A 14,942-nucleotide genomic window follows, 5' to 3' on the forward strand; every position below is an offset into this window, starting at 1 on the left:
TTGCTCCTTCTCGCTCTGCCACGTGCAGACAGAGGGAGAAAGCGGCCGACGGTAAACCGGGGAGAGAACCCTCACCAGGAACAGAGTGTGCTGGCCCCATGATCTTAGACTTCTGGCCTCTAGCACTGTGTGAAATCAAGCCCTGCTATTTAAGGCCCCAGTCTATGGGACTTCACTATGGCGGCTAAGGCTAAGACTGCACCAAAATGAGTGTGAGCAGAGGCTGCTTATCCAGAGCTTTCTCCAGCAAGCGGCTTACTGCTTTTACCTGCGTATGGACAGGGGGGTGGGCGAGCTTCCCGGTGGAGGAAAGGAGGCTCCAGGGATGCTCTGGCTGGAGGCTGCTGGCATGGGCAGCTGGAGGCGCTCAGAAGCAGGTCGTCAAAGGAGATTGGCTGTGGGTATTTGGCTTTTCCCAGTTAGTCCTCAGTTAGAAGCAGGGCTGAGAATAAGAGAAGCTGGTATTTACTGCTCAAGTCCTGACCTCTGGGACCAACCGCTGCAGAGGCCATGCCTGGCCCCGGGGCAGCGTCTGCAGGTGCGGGTCAGGGCCCTGCCCTGATTTATGGCCTGGCCCTTGTCCATGGGCACATCCAGGCTCTCACCAGGCACCTGTCTGTTCCTCCGAACGCACAGCTGTGTGCTAGGAGGGAGCGCCAAGGGAGCTTCTAAAAATGTCCTTCTGGGCTTTTCTGTGACAGGGGGGATTTTAATAGGGGCTTCCCAAAATCAATCAACCCCTTAAATCACTGCTTCTGGGACGGTCGGGTCAGGCAGGAGGGAAAGGAGCATGTTTTCAGGCCTGTGGGGATGGAGGTCCCCCCAAGTGCACGTCTTTGTGAAGCTGGTGGCCCGTGGCCTCAGAGATGCCCCAGGCAGCCCAGGAGTCGGGCTGTGGACCTGGAGCTGGGTGCTGAGAAGCCTGATGGCGCTTTGGGAATTCCATAGCTGCCTGGTTGGAAGTTCAGTATTAAAACTAATTTAGGCCAGGCGTGGTGGTTCACGCCTGTAATCCCAGCACTTTGGGAGACCGAGGTGGGTGGATCATGAGGTCAGGAGATCGAGAGCATCCTGGCCAACATGGTGAAACTCCGTCTCTACTAAAAACGCAAAAAATTCGCTGGGCGTGGTGGTGCTTGCCTATAGTCCCAGCTACTCGGGAGGCTGAGGCAGGAGAATCACTTGAACCAGGGAGACAGAGGTTGCAGTGAGCTGAGATCACGCCACTGCAATCTAGTCTGGTGACAGAGCAAGATACCTTCTCAAAAAAAAAAAGAAAACTAAATTAGAAACAAAAATAGCGCTCTACTATGCCACACATGTGCAGTTTGAACACACAGAGAAGGCTGCAGTGGGGGGTTTGAGCCAGACAGGCACAGCAACCACAGCTACAGGGGCCTGAGGAGGCCACACCGGTGTCTCCCCAAAGCCATTGTAGAGCTGGGGAAAGACCAAAGCTTCTCCAAGTGGGAACCAGAGTGGTCCCTGCTGGTTGCAGCCAATGCTTGTTCTCAGGGCCAGGCCTAGCTCGTCATTCCATACTCAGTGTTTTCCAAAGTGGGAAAATGCACCTTTTGGAGCAAACCATCAACTCCTATCCACAAATCAAGCCCCGGTCCAGGGGAAGGGACACAGGGATGGAAAGCTGGGATGGGGGCGCTGGCCTCCTTCCAGGGTGAGACCTGGGAGAGGGCCAGGGTGGCTCACAGAGATACTGTTTGGGAGAAATGAGTATGTTAGACTTAGATGGCCTCTGCTGTGTCTGGTTTTTAAAAATCTCCTTTTGCATTTGATTCTTTCTTTCTTTCTCCTTTTTAACTCCTTCTCCTTACCTGCCCCATTCTTTCCATGATTCTTGATCCACAGGGTGACAAGAATCAGCTAATTCAGCGGGGATGTCAGGACTGATCCCCTGTCTCTGAGGCAGCAGCTGCTCCATGATCGGGTGGTATTAATTAATTAATTAATTAATTAACTCAATCCCTTGGCTTTCAGGCTGGGCCATGTTTACATCAGACATTGATAACAGCAAATGAGTGGATAAATTTCCAACAGATGGAGACATTTTTCTAAAGTTTTCTAGGCCAGGCATGGTGGCTCATGCCTATAATCCCAGCACTTTGGGAGGCCAAGGTAGGAGGATCACTTGAAGTCAGGAGTTTGAGACCAACCTGGGCAACATGGTGAAACCCCATCTCTCCAAAAAAAAAAAAAAAAAAAAAAAAAATTAAAGTTTTCTAGTGGGCAATGCTATGGCTTCCAATGAGAATCAGTTTCACTCTCGGGGTTAGGGAATAGCTCTGCGTTTCCACCTTAAGACTTCTAAGACAAAATTCAATTTCATTTTCTTGGATTGATTTGGGGCTTTGATATATTTGACTGGTTGCCTCCTTCTCTATTACCCAGACTGCTGCTACCATGGATGCAACCTTCATTTGGCACACGCCAGGCTCTTGAGGTCGCGCATCCATCTTGGAGGGGCCCCGTGGGTACTCTGAAAGTCTCCTGAAGCCTTGCACACTTTCTAAGGTGAGATGGTGGAGGATGAGCAAGAAAGGAGCAATCCGAGTGGTAAAATAATGTTTTATTCCATGGATGAACAGACGCTACCATGCCACATCCCCACGTCCCTCCGACCAGGTGTCGTGGCCAGAGCTGGCTTCCCCTTCCAGACCGAGCTGGCTTTGTAGTCGTTCAGGCCCATTGAAATAGCAAACGCACAGTCACGTAGCACTCGGATCGGTCCTTTTGTCAGCACATTGGTCCTTTCACAAATGGTGGTGACTCACCTTTAAAACACCCGGTGACACAGACCCTCCAATCACCCCAACTATAACGGACGTTCAGAGCTCGTGTGGATAAACCCAAAACCCCAAATGCCAAAATGCAACAGGGATGCATCTCCTCTGCTGACAGGATGCCAAGGACACCCCCGCAGGGCTGGGAGCTGGAGAAGTCAGTCCTGACATTCAGCTTGTCCACAAGCTCAAAAGGAAATGACAGTAATGGATATATTTCAAACTAGCACTTCTAGAGTCCAGATCAGCCAGAGTGTCAGCATGCAGGCTCAACACGGGGTTAGCACTGGCGGGAGGTTGGGTTGACTGCACAGAGGTCTGACACACGTTGCTTCCTTTATATACAACAGAACGAAATATACACTGGGAACACCGGCCGCACATTTGGTGGGAGTGTATCTTACAAGGCTAACATAGCACTTCATCAACCTCCTGCTCGTGGCAGGAAGGTCACGGAGCCTCCCCCGACGATGGGAGAGGGAAGCGCGCAGGCCCACAGAACCCTCAGGACTCCCGTGGCCCGAGCACACACAGCAGACCTGGGGGTGGAGTTGACCCTTCGTCTTTTTTCTGTTTTGTTTTTTTTTTAACCAAATGTCATGGGAAAAAGCTTGATACCGTACCAAGGAGGACAAGGATGGTTGTAAGGACGGATGTAAATAGACAGTGCACATCTACAGCCAAGCCCTAGCACAGCTCAGTGGGAGACAGGTTTTATTTACGTATTTCTTTTAATGGGTACTATTGGCTGTCCTCCCCCTCCGTGTTTAGGAGCGTCTCCAAGACCTCTGAAGACAGCCTTGAGGAGGGAACAGTTACTTCTGATCTGCTTCTTCATCCAAACAAGCGGAAAGTTTACACGTGGACTGGAGAAAGGAGAGCGAAACAAAGCCAAACCCAAAACAGCAAAACCACCCCGCGACGGAGACACTGGAGCATCAGGTTAAAACCATAGAAAAATACGAGTTAATTCTATCAGGCTAACCATTAGCGTAGCTACAGTAAGACTTTGTACAGAAAAGGGTTTCCTTGTAGCCCCTCACGATGTTGGATGTCCTAATGACAGGACGTAGCAAGCCCATCTATGAACGCGCACTGCTAAACGATTGTGCTGTAACTGCTGTGTCCGTGGCACTGTGACATGAGACAGGGTGTGACGCTGCTAACGGGAACACAGAGGCTCGTGGGCGGGTCTCATGCTTCCGCCGGGTGGCTGGAGTCTAGGGGCCGGTGTTCTGTGGGCTCGCGCGGGCTTTGGCGCCACCATCCTTTGCTCGGTTCCTTGGGGGAGGGGCCACGGCGTGCCGGTCTCTCGGGCGCCAGCAGGAGGCGCTGCTGCGGGGACAGAGTTGTCCCTGGTGCGATGGAGGCCGCGAGCGAGGACCCCGGGGAAGGAGCTTGTTTCCCAAGCAAAACTGCATCCGAGACACACATGCTGTGGCACACCCGGCCCCGCCCCGCCCCGCCCCGCCCCTCCCAGGGAAGAGGGAGGGCAGGGAAATCCCTCAGTTGCATCTGGTTGTAGAAGGAGCCACGTTTGTGCTTAGAGCGACCTGAGGTTAGTCGTCCTCCTCGTCCTCTTTCGCTGTGACTGTGGGCAGTTTGTCCTGGATCCTGAAGCATTCCACGAAGAAGTTGATGATGGACCGGTACAGATGCTGTTTGAGGCTGGCGCTGTGAAAGTAATGGCTTTCGTCGGGGTAAATCTGCAAGGAAGGCACGGAGAAATTACTCTCCCCGGAACACCCTCCCCGTGGGACGGGAACGCACGGGAGGTATGGAGCCCAGGGAAACCTGGGCCCCGTCCAGGGCTGGATTTTAGTGGATGAAGTGAGTTTCCTAACCATGTCACTCCTGACGGAAGTGCCCCTTCCTCCTGGGACTTTTGCCTGGCTGTCCCAGTCAGAGGGGGTCCTCCCCTAGCGTGGAAATGCAGCACCCATTCATGAAGCCAACCAGCCTTCAAACACCGCCACTCCCCCCGGTGCCTATCCCTTGCCAGGCACAGCAAATGCTCCGTGGAAACTGGGTGAAAAATTTGGGAAGTTCTTCATTCGACACTCTAGACTCTGGATCTTTTTGCTTGAATTTGCAACATGGATACAAGCTTGGGGACTACAGAGCTGCAGCCCAAGGTTTCAGGGTGTCAGGCTCTGAAAAGAAATGGAAAGAATTCCATGCCTCTAATCCCAGTGCTTTGGGAGGCCGAGGCAGGAGGATCACTTGAGGTCAGGAGTTCAAAACCAACCTGGCCAACATGGTGAAACCCCGTCTCTACTAAAAATATAAAAATTAGCTGGGCGTGGTGGGGCACACCTGTAGTCTCAGCTACTCGGGAGGCTGAGGCAGGAGAATCACTTGAACTCAGGAGGCGGAGGTTGCCCTGAGCCATTATCGCGCCATTACGCTCCTGTGCTCCCTGTTACACTCTGCCGCGGAGGGGCTGCGTGCTGCCCTGGGTGCCCACAGGCCGGCCCCACGGATTTTGCATCCTGGCCGCTCACTTCCTTTGTGACTGTGGACGGGTAACTTGCCTGAACCTGGGATTCCAGGTATGTCGGGTGGGGAGGATAATCGCAGTAGACTCCAGCTCATAACACTTTGTGAGAATTAAACAATCTTACAGCCATGATGTGCTTAGAATGAGGCCTGGAATGTAGGCTTGTTCAGTCCCAGATGCCAACAGGATGGTGGCTAATATTTCTACTGCCAGTGCAGTGACACCAACATCTCCTAGGAGCACCGTGAACCATCGGTACACATGCGGGAATTCAAAGCCTGCATCTTATTTTTTTCTTTTATTTTTCAGACAGGGTCTCACTCTATCGCCCAGGCTGGAATGCCATGGTGTGACCATAGCTCACTGCAGCCTCAACCTCCTGGGCTCAACTCATTCTCCCACTTCAGCCTCCTGTGTAGCTGGGACCACAGGTACACACAGCTAGGTCTGGCTATTTTCTAAAAACTTTTTGTAGAGATGGGGTCTTGCTGTGTCGCCCAGGCTGGTCTCAAACTCCTGAGCTCAAGCAATCCCCATACCTCAGCCTCCGAAAGTGCTGGGGTTACAGGTGTGAGCCACTGCATCCAACCCCCAAACCCACATTTTTCTGTGACACTAGACTACCTCTTTCTGCCTTCCTTGTAATTTTTTGGAGGGTAAAATTCACCTTTATTTTGAAGTATTTATTAATGCTGTCATTAGGCTATGATATATCATTAAAACATCAAGTAGTACAAGAGGTATGGGGCAGGAAGCTTTCTCCTCCTGCCTCAGGCCCCCATCTCCTGTGCTCTTACCTGGGGCTGGGCCTGGCTCCAGATGCATGGGGTGCCTGTGAAGGCCTTTGCCGTGACCACATGCCTGTCCCCGGGTGTGTCCCGCTCCCTGATACCCGTGGAGCCTGCAGAGATGCAGGCTGCTATGTACCTGGGGGGTTCAGCTCACCCCATATCTTGGGGAGTTGCCCACATGAGCACATACAGATGGACCTTTGGCGCTTCCATGGTCAGTGTGCTTAACACTGCCATGCAACTGCCACACTAACTATGAAAAAGTCTGAAATCTGAACGTCTTTCACAAGGAAACTCGAGGGTGCTGTAACCGCGTCCTTCTGCCCCTCTTCATCCACACTGGGGTCCAACTCCCTTCTGGTTGGAGCTCTCCCTGCCTAATCAAGCCCACATGTGGTCCCTCCCTCCCACAGGCAGGGATGCTGGAGGCCAAGGCAGTGGTCAGCCCAGGGCACGAGCTCTCTGAGGGAGGCAGGGTGCCTGTCATTTGTCTCCAAGGAGCTCTCCCATTCATCTCAGACCTGAAGAGACCATTGGGTCATACCTGCTTCACCAAAGGAGCAGAGGGCAGGAAGGAAATGGCAGAAGTTTCCAGAGACAGCCCTGTGCATCACTGGGAAGAGCCCAGGTTTGGGGCGGCTGGGTCAGCACTTGATGCTGTTGTGGATGGGCCATGGGTTGGTTCTGGGAAAGTGGGCTCAGTTCTGGGAAGGGCACCCCTCTTTCACTACTTCCCAGCTACAGATGGCCCCAGGACATCCTGCCAGTGTGTAGTAATGTGTGGTGTTGGTCAGAGGGAAGCAGTGGGGCAAGGCTCAGGGCCCGCCAGCACCTCTCTCACCAACCCAGGACAACAGTCCCACTCCCCACACCGGGATAGCCCCAGCCACACTGCTGGGCGGGGCGGGTGCTGGCTTGGTCCTTCTCACTGCCCAGAGGAGGGGAGCGGGGCTGGGGTGGGAGTACGGGGTGGTGGTTGTCCTAAAGGGATTTAAACCTGGCTGAAGTACAGAGCGGAGCTATCATTAATTACAAGAAAACGTTGAGCATGTGCTGATTTTCCAACCTGCTGGGACCCTGCTCATCACCGACCGCCACAGCACAGGTGTGCTGCAGTGGAATGCCCTGAACACCCGTCAGGTCTTTCTCCATGAAAGGAAAGTCTTGCTCCAGGTTCAAAACAGAGTAACATGGGTACTGTACCTGTAAGCTGTAATTAGCCTTTCCCCTAATTAGTTGTGTAATGAGTTCTGCTGTGTGCTGGAAATGAATTTTTTCTGTTCAAAAAAAAAGAAAGAGAGGAAGACGTTTGTTAAAACCCATGGTGCCATCAAGGAGGAGGTGCTCACCAGATACGCAGTGAATTAACATTTTCAGTCCTTACCGTCAGCAGTGGGATGAATGATCAGGAACTGCTGTTCTTCCAGCGCGGAGACTCGATGGGCTACCTTGGTCATCTGCACGTGCGGGGGCAAGGGGACAGAGTTAGGGGGCTGCTCTGTGGGAAGCCAGATGTTCTGCTTGGAAACCTGACTGAGAAGGTAGGTGAAGTGTATTGAAAACACTAAGTTCCTGGAGAACCCGGGATGCCTTACATATGCGAAGAAATGCAGGGCAGATCTCAGAAGCCCAGTGATATGGTTTGACTGTGTGTCCCCACCCAAATCTCATCTTGTAGCTCCCATAATTCCCACGAGTTGTGGGAGGGACCCAGTGGGAGATGAATGAATCATGGGGGCGGGGCTTTCCTGTGCTGTTCTCATGATAGTGAATAAATCTCATGAGAGCTGATGACTTTGTAAGGCAGAGTTGCCCTGCACACGCTTTCTCTTTGCCTGCTGCCATCCATGTAAGATGAGACCTGCTCCTCCTTGCCTTCAGCCATGATTGTGAGGCTTCCCCAGCTACATGGAACTGTAAGTTCTCCACTAAACCTATTTCCTCTGTAAACTGCCCAGTCTCGGGTATGTGTTTATCAGCAGCATGAAAATGGACTAATACACCCAGCTTTCTCCCACATTAACTCCCTTTTTGGAAGAGGAGGGGGTGGAAGAGAAGAAGGGAAAAAGGAAGAGTTTCCTCCAACTCCAGGTAGCCTCAGAGGGCCATCATTTCACCTGGAGCCACAGGGAGCTGACTCCCTGGATGGACTCAGTTCCTTTGTCCAAGTTTCCACTCTGAAAACGCAGTGCTGCCTCGGCTGGGAGCTCTGGCCTCCCTCCCTGCACACAGCTGGAGAAACGCGGTGTCTGACAGCTGCACCAAATCAACAGGTCTGACTCAGGAGGTCGCATCAGAGAGGCTTTCTGCTCCTCAGTGAAGAGCTCACTTTCGGGCCAGGTGCGGTGGCTCACACCTATAGTCCCAGCACTTTGGGAGGCCGAGGTGGGTGGATCACCTGAGGTCAGGAGATCAAGACCAGCCTGACCAACACAGTGAAACCCCGTCTCTATTAAAAATACAAAAATTAGCTGGGCGTGGCAGCATGCGCCTATAATGCAAGCTACTCGGGAGGCTGAGACAGGAGAATTGCTTGAATCTGGGAGGCAGAGGTTGCAGTGAGCCGAGATCGTGCCACTGCACTCCAGCCTGGGTGACGGAGCAAAACTCCATCTCAAAAAGAAAAGAAAAGAAAAGAAAAGAAAAAAAGCTCCCTCTCCCCGAGCAGCACAGCTCTGGCTGTGGCGAGAGCCAGGAGTCCTGTGCATGGCAGGTATCTGTGGACACTGGAGCTGACTCCCCCATCAAATATCCTCTTACATTCTTCCTCATCCCTCAAGTCCTATAATGGGAAATCAGGCGGAACCCAGAGAGGCCATGTTAACCTCAAGCCACGGTCTGGTGGAAGGATCCTTCGGAGGTTTCTGAGTGGACTTTGGTGCTGGTGGGGCTGGGGAAGGCACAGTGGGCCATAGAGCCAGGGCGGGGTTGGAGACTGGCAGAGGCTGACTGGTCTCATCGCATTCTTTAGTTGTGCCCAAACATACCTCGTACGCTCTGTTGTCAAGTCCGTGGAGGCCCAAGTACCTCTCGGAAAATGCAGAGGCTGCATGGAAGCAAAGGGAGGGAGGTTACCTCTGGCTTCCAGGCCCTGTGAGTGCAGCCCCCAAGCTCTAGGGAGGGCCCTGGGCCAGGTGTGGGGAGGGGGTTCAGGCTCATTCCCACTTGTCACTTGCGTGGCAGATTGTTGGTTTTTTGAAAACACCACCTAAATCATTTGGGTCTTTACAAGGGGCCTCAGACAGTACAACGGGAACCTTAACATGTGTAAGTGCCAGTGTTGCAATTTTCATCAGTACCACAGAACCTGAATTAAGCAAAACCCAGTTAATCTGATTCCTAAATAAATAGGATAACCTCCTCCTTCAACACTTAGGAAGGGCATGGGTGGTCAAGAGAGCACGTTTCCATCAAGATTTACTTATTTTTTAAAAAGTCCAGGCACATCCCTGCTCTTGGTTCTGCATGAGGCCCTGCGGTCACAGCTGGGCGACAGGAGGAGTGTGAGGGGCTTCTCCCAGGGCCGAGGGCGGAAAGGGCTCCAGCAGTGTCCCTGGCCTGCAGGGTAAGCCTGAGGGCGCCCAGGAGACAATGAAGAGGACTGGACTGGCTGGTTTTGGGCACAGTGACCCATCAAGACACGATGGCAGCTTTTATGTGCATTTGAATCAGACAAATCTGAAACAGCATGGTGAAAGAATTAAGAAAGTCTCACTCAACTTGAAGGTGCCACCCGCATTCCTGAGGAAAACGTCCTCTTACATGATTCACATTTTGGACCAGGAGAGTTCGTGTGTAATTATGAGTTGAAATTTGCACTGGAGCGAGCCTGTTGTGAAGGTGCCGGGAGACTTGGCTGCACCAGCCAGGAGGCTGCTGGGCCCATCGTGGTCCCTGCCTTGCTGGGCGGTGTCTACAGGACTCAGCCAGCATAGCAGGGCTGGGGCTAGGTGTGGCAATGGGGGCTGGACTCGTTCCTCTAACCCGCAGGGAATGTCAGGCTCCAGCAGGGCTGCGGTGGACCAGCAGCAGGAAGGCCCCTCCATTTCCACCTCACTTGCCAGTGCTGCTTAGGGTGGGGACAGCTGGAGTGAACAGCCTGGCTGCCACGGAGCCCTGACCTGAATGCAAGTTCTCGGAGTCACAGAAAAGACCTCTCTGTATATTCTAAGAAATGGGTTCAGGTCACAGAGCCACTCCCATTCAGAGAAAAAGGGTTAGGTGATCATAAGGAGGAGAATGCAGGGGCCTGGAGCCCCCAAACACAGCAAAACTCTTCTGTGCCTGGACAGAGGTCTGGTTCCCACACCTGGGTGGGCTCATCTCCATCTGGTCCCCACAGCAGGTCACCCGGACCCTGTCTCTGCCTTGTGCCCACGGAAAGCCACACTCTCTGAGGACAGGTGCTGGCCAGGTGCCGTTTGCATGGCCAGGGAGATAGGAAGGCAGAGCAGAGCCACGTGGACCTCTGCTGAATCGCTCTCCGGTGGCCATTCCCTCTCAACCATCCCTTCTTTATCCAGTAACACCTGCCTACCAAATACCCATGCCCAGGCATAGAACTCAGGGCAGGGCCCTATCCGGATTCTGGGAGCAGAGAAGGAAGGTGGCCCGGCAGAGCCTGCGGCACCTGCTCCTCTCCTGCGCACCCCGGCTTCCTCGCCCCACTGCTGCCGGCGGAGCACTAGCTGTTTCCAACTCGTGGTCTTCTTCATTGCGATGTGATTTGTAGGCATCTGGGGGTTGACCACTTTCATTGAAAACATATCACCTGAGACCCTTCCCTCTCCTTGCCCGGGTTCTTCCGTCAGCCCAAGGTGGCGACTGTGGACTGGAGGCGCCTATGGTTAGAGGGACGGTGGTGCTGAAGGGAAGGCTGTGGGGCCACGCAGGGAGGGGGCGGGGCGGGGGTGGGGTCCGGCGCTTGGTTCTGCGGGGCTATTTACCGTAGAGTTTGAAGTCTGTTATTGGAGAGAGAGCAGAGCCGCAGGTGAACGTCTGGCCTTGATTTTCTCCCTTCGCTGGGAGGATGTAGGTGCTCAGGTAGCCACCGTAATCCTAGAGAGAACGCAGAAAGAAGACAGTTTGGAGTCCTGGCGGTAACTCAGCACGAAGCAGCCTCGGGCAGGGAGACAGCCCCAGAGCAGCCAGTTCCATGCAGGTTCTCTCGTTTTACAAAATGTGTCACTTGGAAAGTTGTTTACGCGGCAGTAACAAGAGATGAAAAGCAAACTCCCTTCCAACTCAGCATTATGTGATGTGCGCCTTCTCGGCTTCTGGGCCTTGGTGTCAAGGGACGTGAGGATAAATGCGACGGCGAATTGGAAAGGCAAGTGCGGACTGCACAGGTGTAAGGTGCTGTCCTTCCTGCTCAGTGTCTCTCTAAGGCATTTCTTGCTGCCTCCCTTATCTATGGGCGAGGCCAAGCCATTGCACACGATTCTGAGGGAGGGGCCAACAAGTGGCTTAGGGCGCAAGTCTTGGTCTGCACATACTCAGCACAAGGCCGACATGAGACGGACGCTCCCAGGTATTCTGTATACAGGTAAGTCCTAGACTCCTGCCCTGCCCTGCCCTCGGTGGGGATGAGGAAGCCATACTGCAATGCAGGCCTCCCCAGAGAAAAGTGCTACGTCCTCGCCTGCTCAATGCCTTCAAGGCTGGATGCTCAGACGAGCTGCAGCCCCCAAAGGGAAGACCCCGAGGGAACCATGGTACAGCAAGGAACTGTGTCAGGTATGTGTGAGAGACAGAGCATGTGGCAGCATGTGTGTGAATGTGTGAGTATATGGGGGTGTGTGTGTGTGTGTGTATAAACGTGTGAACATGTGCATGGGTGTATGTGTATAAGCACATGTGTAAGCATGTGTGTAATATTGTGTGTGCATGTACATGTATGTGACAGCATGTATGTGAGCATGTGTAGGAGCATATGTGTAAACTTGTGCAAGCCTATGTGTGATCACGTGTGCCTGTGTGAGCATGTGTGCGCATATGTGAGCATGTGTATGTGAGCATGTGTGAACATGTGTGTATGTGTGAGCATGTGTATGTCATCGTGTGTATGTGTGAGCAGGTGTATGTAATTGTGTGAGTGTATGAGCATGTGAGCATGTGTATGTAATGTTTGAGCATGTATGTGTGAACATGTGTATGTAATCGTGTGTGTGAGCATGTATGTGTGAGCAAGTGTATGTAATTGTGTGTGTGAGTGTATGTGTATGTGTGTGTGTGCATGTGTATGGGTGAGCACATGTATGGGTGAGTGTGTGTATATGTGAACATGTGTGTGTGAACGTGTGTGTGAGCATGTGTATGGGTGAGCATGTGTATGGGTGAGCATGCATGTGTATGTGAGTCTGTGAGCATGTGTATGGGTGAGCATGTGTGTGTGAGCATGTGTATGTGTGAGCATGTGTGTGAGCATGTGTATGGGTGAGCATGCATGTGTATGTGAGTCTGTGAGCATGTGTGTTGGTGGGAGCATGGAGTGTAGAGAACCCAGGTACCTGACTGAGACCATGAAGCGCAAGTGATGCCAAACTCCCCCAGGATCAACCATTTATGGCCTACATGATTGTTCCGGTGTGTCCCTTTAATAGGGCAGGGGCACCTTGTCTAATGACAATGAAAGAGGATTTTCATTTTCTACAAACAATATTTATTGTCAATGAATGCCACACATCCTTACTTGTCATTCTCTGTTTTCTTTAAAACTCATTTTCCTGCAGGACCACGTTGCCTGCTTTGGTTTAAATGAGAGATGGTCAATCTTCTGCAGGGGGGATTTTTGGTGTTGGGGGGAACCTGCAGAACATAATGCACAGTTGCCCCCTTGTTCCCCAGGTCACCTCTGGGTGCAGGGCAGCTGCTGCTCCCTGGGCTCTGTGTCCCAGGTCCTGTGATGCCTGACAAAGGCTGCAGCTGGATCACTGGGGCACGTGCGACAAAACAGAACGGACAGGCTGCAACATGCCAAGCTGCTAAAAGGACTGATGCTTTATTCGTCGGAGGAGAAATACCATTGTGGGGTCTACGGACCTCTATCTAAGGCTTGTTAAACCAGAAACGCTCATGCTCTGGAAAGAGGCCCAGGATCCACTGGGCAGAATGGCAAAGCAAAGATACCCAGCACAGAGCTTGGACGCATGTCCTCAGCAGAACTCAGTGCGGGGGTACAGGGTGTGGGGGTGCATCAGTTGTGCTCCGACAGGTGCATGGGGTCCCCTTTCCCTTTGGCACAAGCTGCCTGTGCTTCCGGACCAACCGCCTGTTGAGAAAGCCTCTCTGTCCAGAAGTGAACTATGAAAGGCCCTGAGAGGGTGGGCTGTATGTAAGACACAGGAAGGAGACCAGGCCCTCAGGAGTGGCATCCATGTGCATTTGGGGCAGAGTGAGGACTGGAAAAGACTGACCACGGCCCAGGCTGCCTGCCTTCCAGCTGCCAGTCTGCTGGGAAGTCACTTCCATGGGGGTGGGGAGAGGTGATGGCTACTGACACCCAGGTCACACCCACCAATGACCCAGTGGCTTCGGGCCTCACAGGCAGTGAGTGGACGTCTAGGCGCCTGGAATGCACCTCTAGGGCTCTGTGCCTGGGCTCTGAACAAGGAGAGAAGCCACCGACCCTCCTCTTGGCTGCCTTACCTCCAGCAGGTAAGGAGGAGGTGTGGGAGGGCTCCTGCATCCCCTGCTTCTGGGAGCAGCCCACAGGGCAGGGCTGGGTCTCCAGGGCATGCTGGGCTCTGAGGTTTTGGAGGCGATGACGTAAGAGGCACTGTGCTGATTACTTGTCCAAGCCTTCACCGCGGGGGCGTCACGGCAAGGCCTCCTTGGCAGGGCCTGTGCTGAGGGTCACTCTCGGAGGGAGGGTCTGTGCTGCCCCATCTGTGTGCTGATCTTCTTGAGATCAAGAGGCCCCAGGTCTAGGCTAAGGAGAATGAGGGGCCAGGTACCAGAGCCATAGCAGGTGGCCGTGCAGGGACCTAACTCCAAACCGTGGGCCTCAGCTACAGCTGAACTGTCCCAGGCTACAGCCTTCTGACAAGGGCCACCAGTTGGGAGCGGCTCTGGTTTGAGAGTTCACTGCGCGACCCTCCCCACACCTGTCCTTCCGCCTAAGTAGACGTGGTAATTAATGTTGTTACTGCACATCAAGATATCCAGAAATAGATTCCTGCTTCCCTTCTTTCCTGGGCTACCATGCCAAGAGCTACAGCAGGCGGATGGGAGAAAAGTCATTAGGAACGTATTAGAGCTCTCCTGCGGGGACCTGGCTTCTCTTCTCTTTCCTTCCAGATAATGTAAAAAGAAACTTTGAAAAATGAGCTGATCCAATGAAACCTCCCACGGCTGGAATCACTAAGCACCGAGGCTCTTGCTTTAAAAAAAATAATTACTTGCTCACCAGCAGACCACAGACGTTCTCAATAAATCAGGATTAGGCCTGGGTAATGGTGCAGGCCACATTGGAACCGAGGGGTGTTCAGACCAGGGCGGCTCAGACTCACCTTCCCAAACACGGCCACGCGCGTCCTGTCGATGTACTGCTCCTTCAGCATCGTCCTGTGAGGTCGAAGAGGGGAGAGAGGGTTCAGTGCACATCCTGCTGGTCCTTTGTCTCCCTGTGGTCTAGAGCCATATTTTCCATCCATTTCAAGGATGAAAACCCCTCTTCAAATAAAAAGCCACCTTAGCATTCCAATATAATTATTTATTGCTTTTATTTATTTAGTGCCAAGTCAGTATGTTCACATTAAATGTTCAAAGCACCCTTGCAGTAACTCTGTAGCACTTCCAGGTGTAGAAGCTTCTCAACCGTGAGCTGTTAATCCACAACTGCAGAGCCCCTTC

The 14,942-nt window shown here is 52.9% G+C and overlaps 1 protein-coding gene across 4 annotated transcripts in view; it reads right to left on the bottom strand.

Moving 5' to 3' along the window:
• Positions 1 to 2,569: 2,569 nt before the first annotated feature.
• DPP6 (dipeptidyl peptidase like 6) overlaps positions 2,570 to 14,942 on the bottom strand; it is a 1,147,427-nt gene continuing 1,135,054 nt past the window's right edge. For all 4 annotated transcript variants that reach the window (XM_050785804.1, XM_050785807.1, XM_050785803.1 and 1 more), the window contains exons 21-26: positions 14,600 to 14,654; positions 11,036 to 11,147; positions 9,077 to 9,135; positions 7,474 to 7,546; positions 7,293 to 7,366; positions 2,570 to 4,504 (exon numbers count right to left, since the gene is read on the bottom strand). In XM_050785804.1, the coding sequence (XP_050641761.1) occupies positions 4,358 to 4,504; positions 7,293 to 7,366; positions 7,474 to 7,546; positions 9,077 to 9,135; positions 11,036 to 11,147; positions 14,600 to 14,654 (520 nt within the window). In that variant the 3' untranslated portion in view covers positions 2,570 to 4,357. The remainder of the gene's footprint in view (positions 4,505 to 7,292; positions 7,367 to 7,473; positions 7,547 to 9,076; positions 9,136 to 11,035; positions 11,148 to 14,599; positions 14,655 to 14,942) is intronic.

The sequence above is a fragment of the Macaca thibetana genome, chromosome 3, assembly GCF_024542745.1.
Source record: "Macaca thibetana thibetana isolate TM-01 chromosome 3, ASM2454274v1, whole genome shotgun sequence".
Lineage (NCBI taxonomy): Eukaryota > Metazoa > Chordata > Mammalia > Primates > Cercopithecidae > Macaca > Macaca thibetana.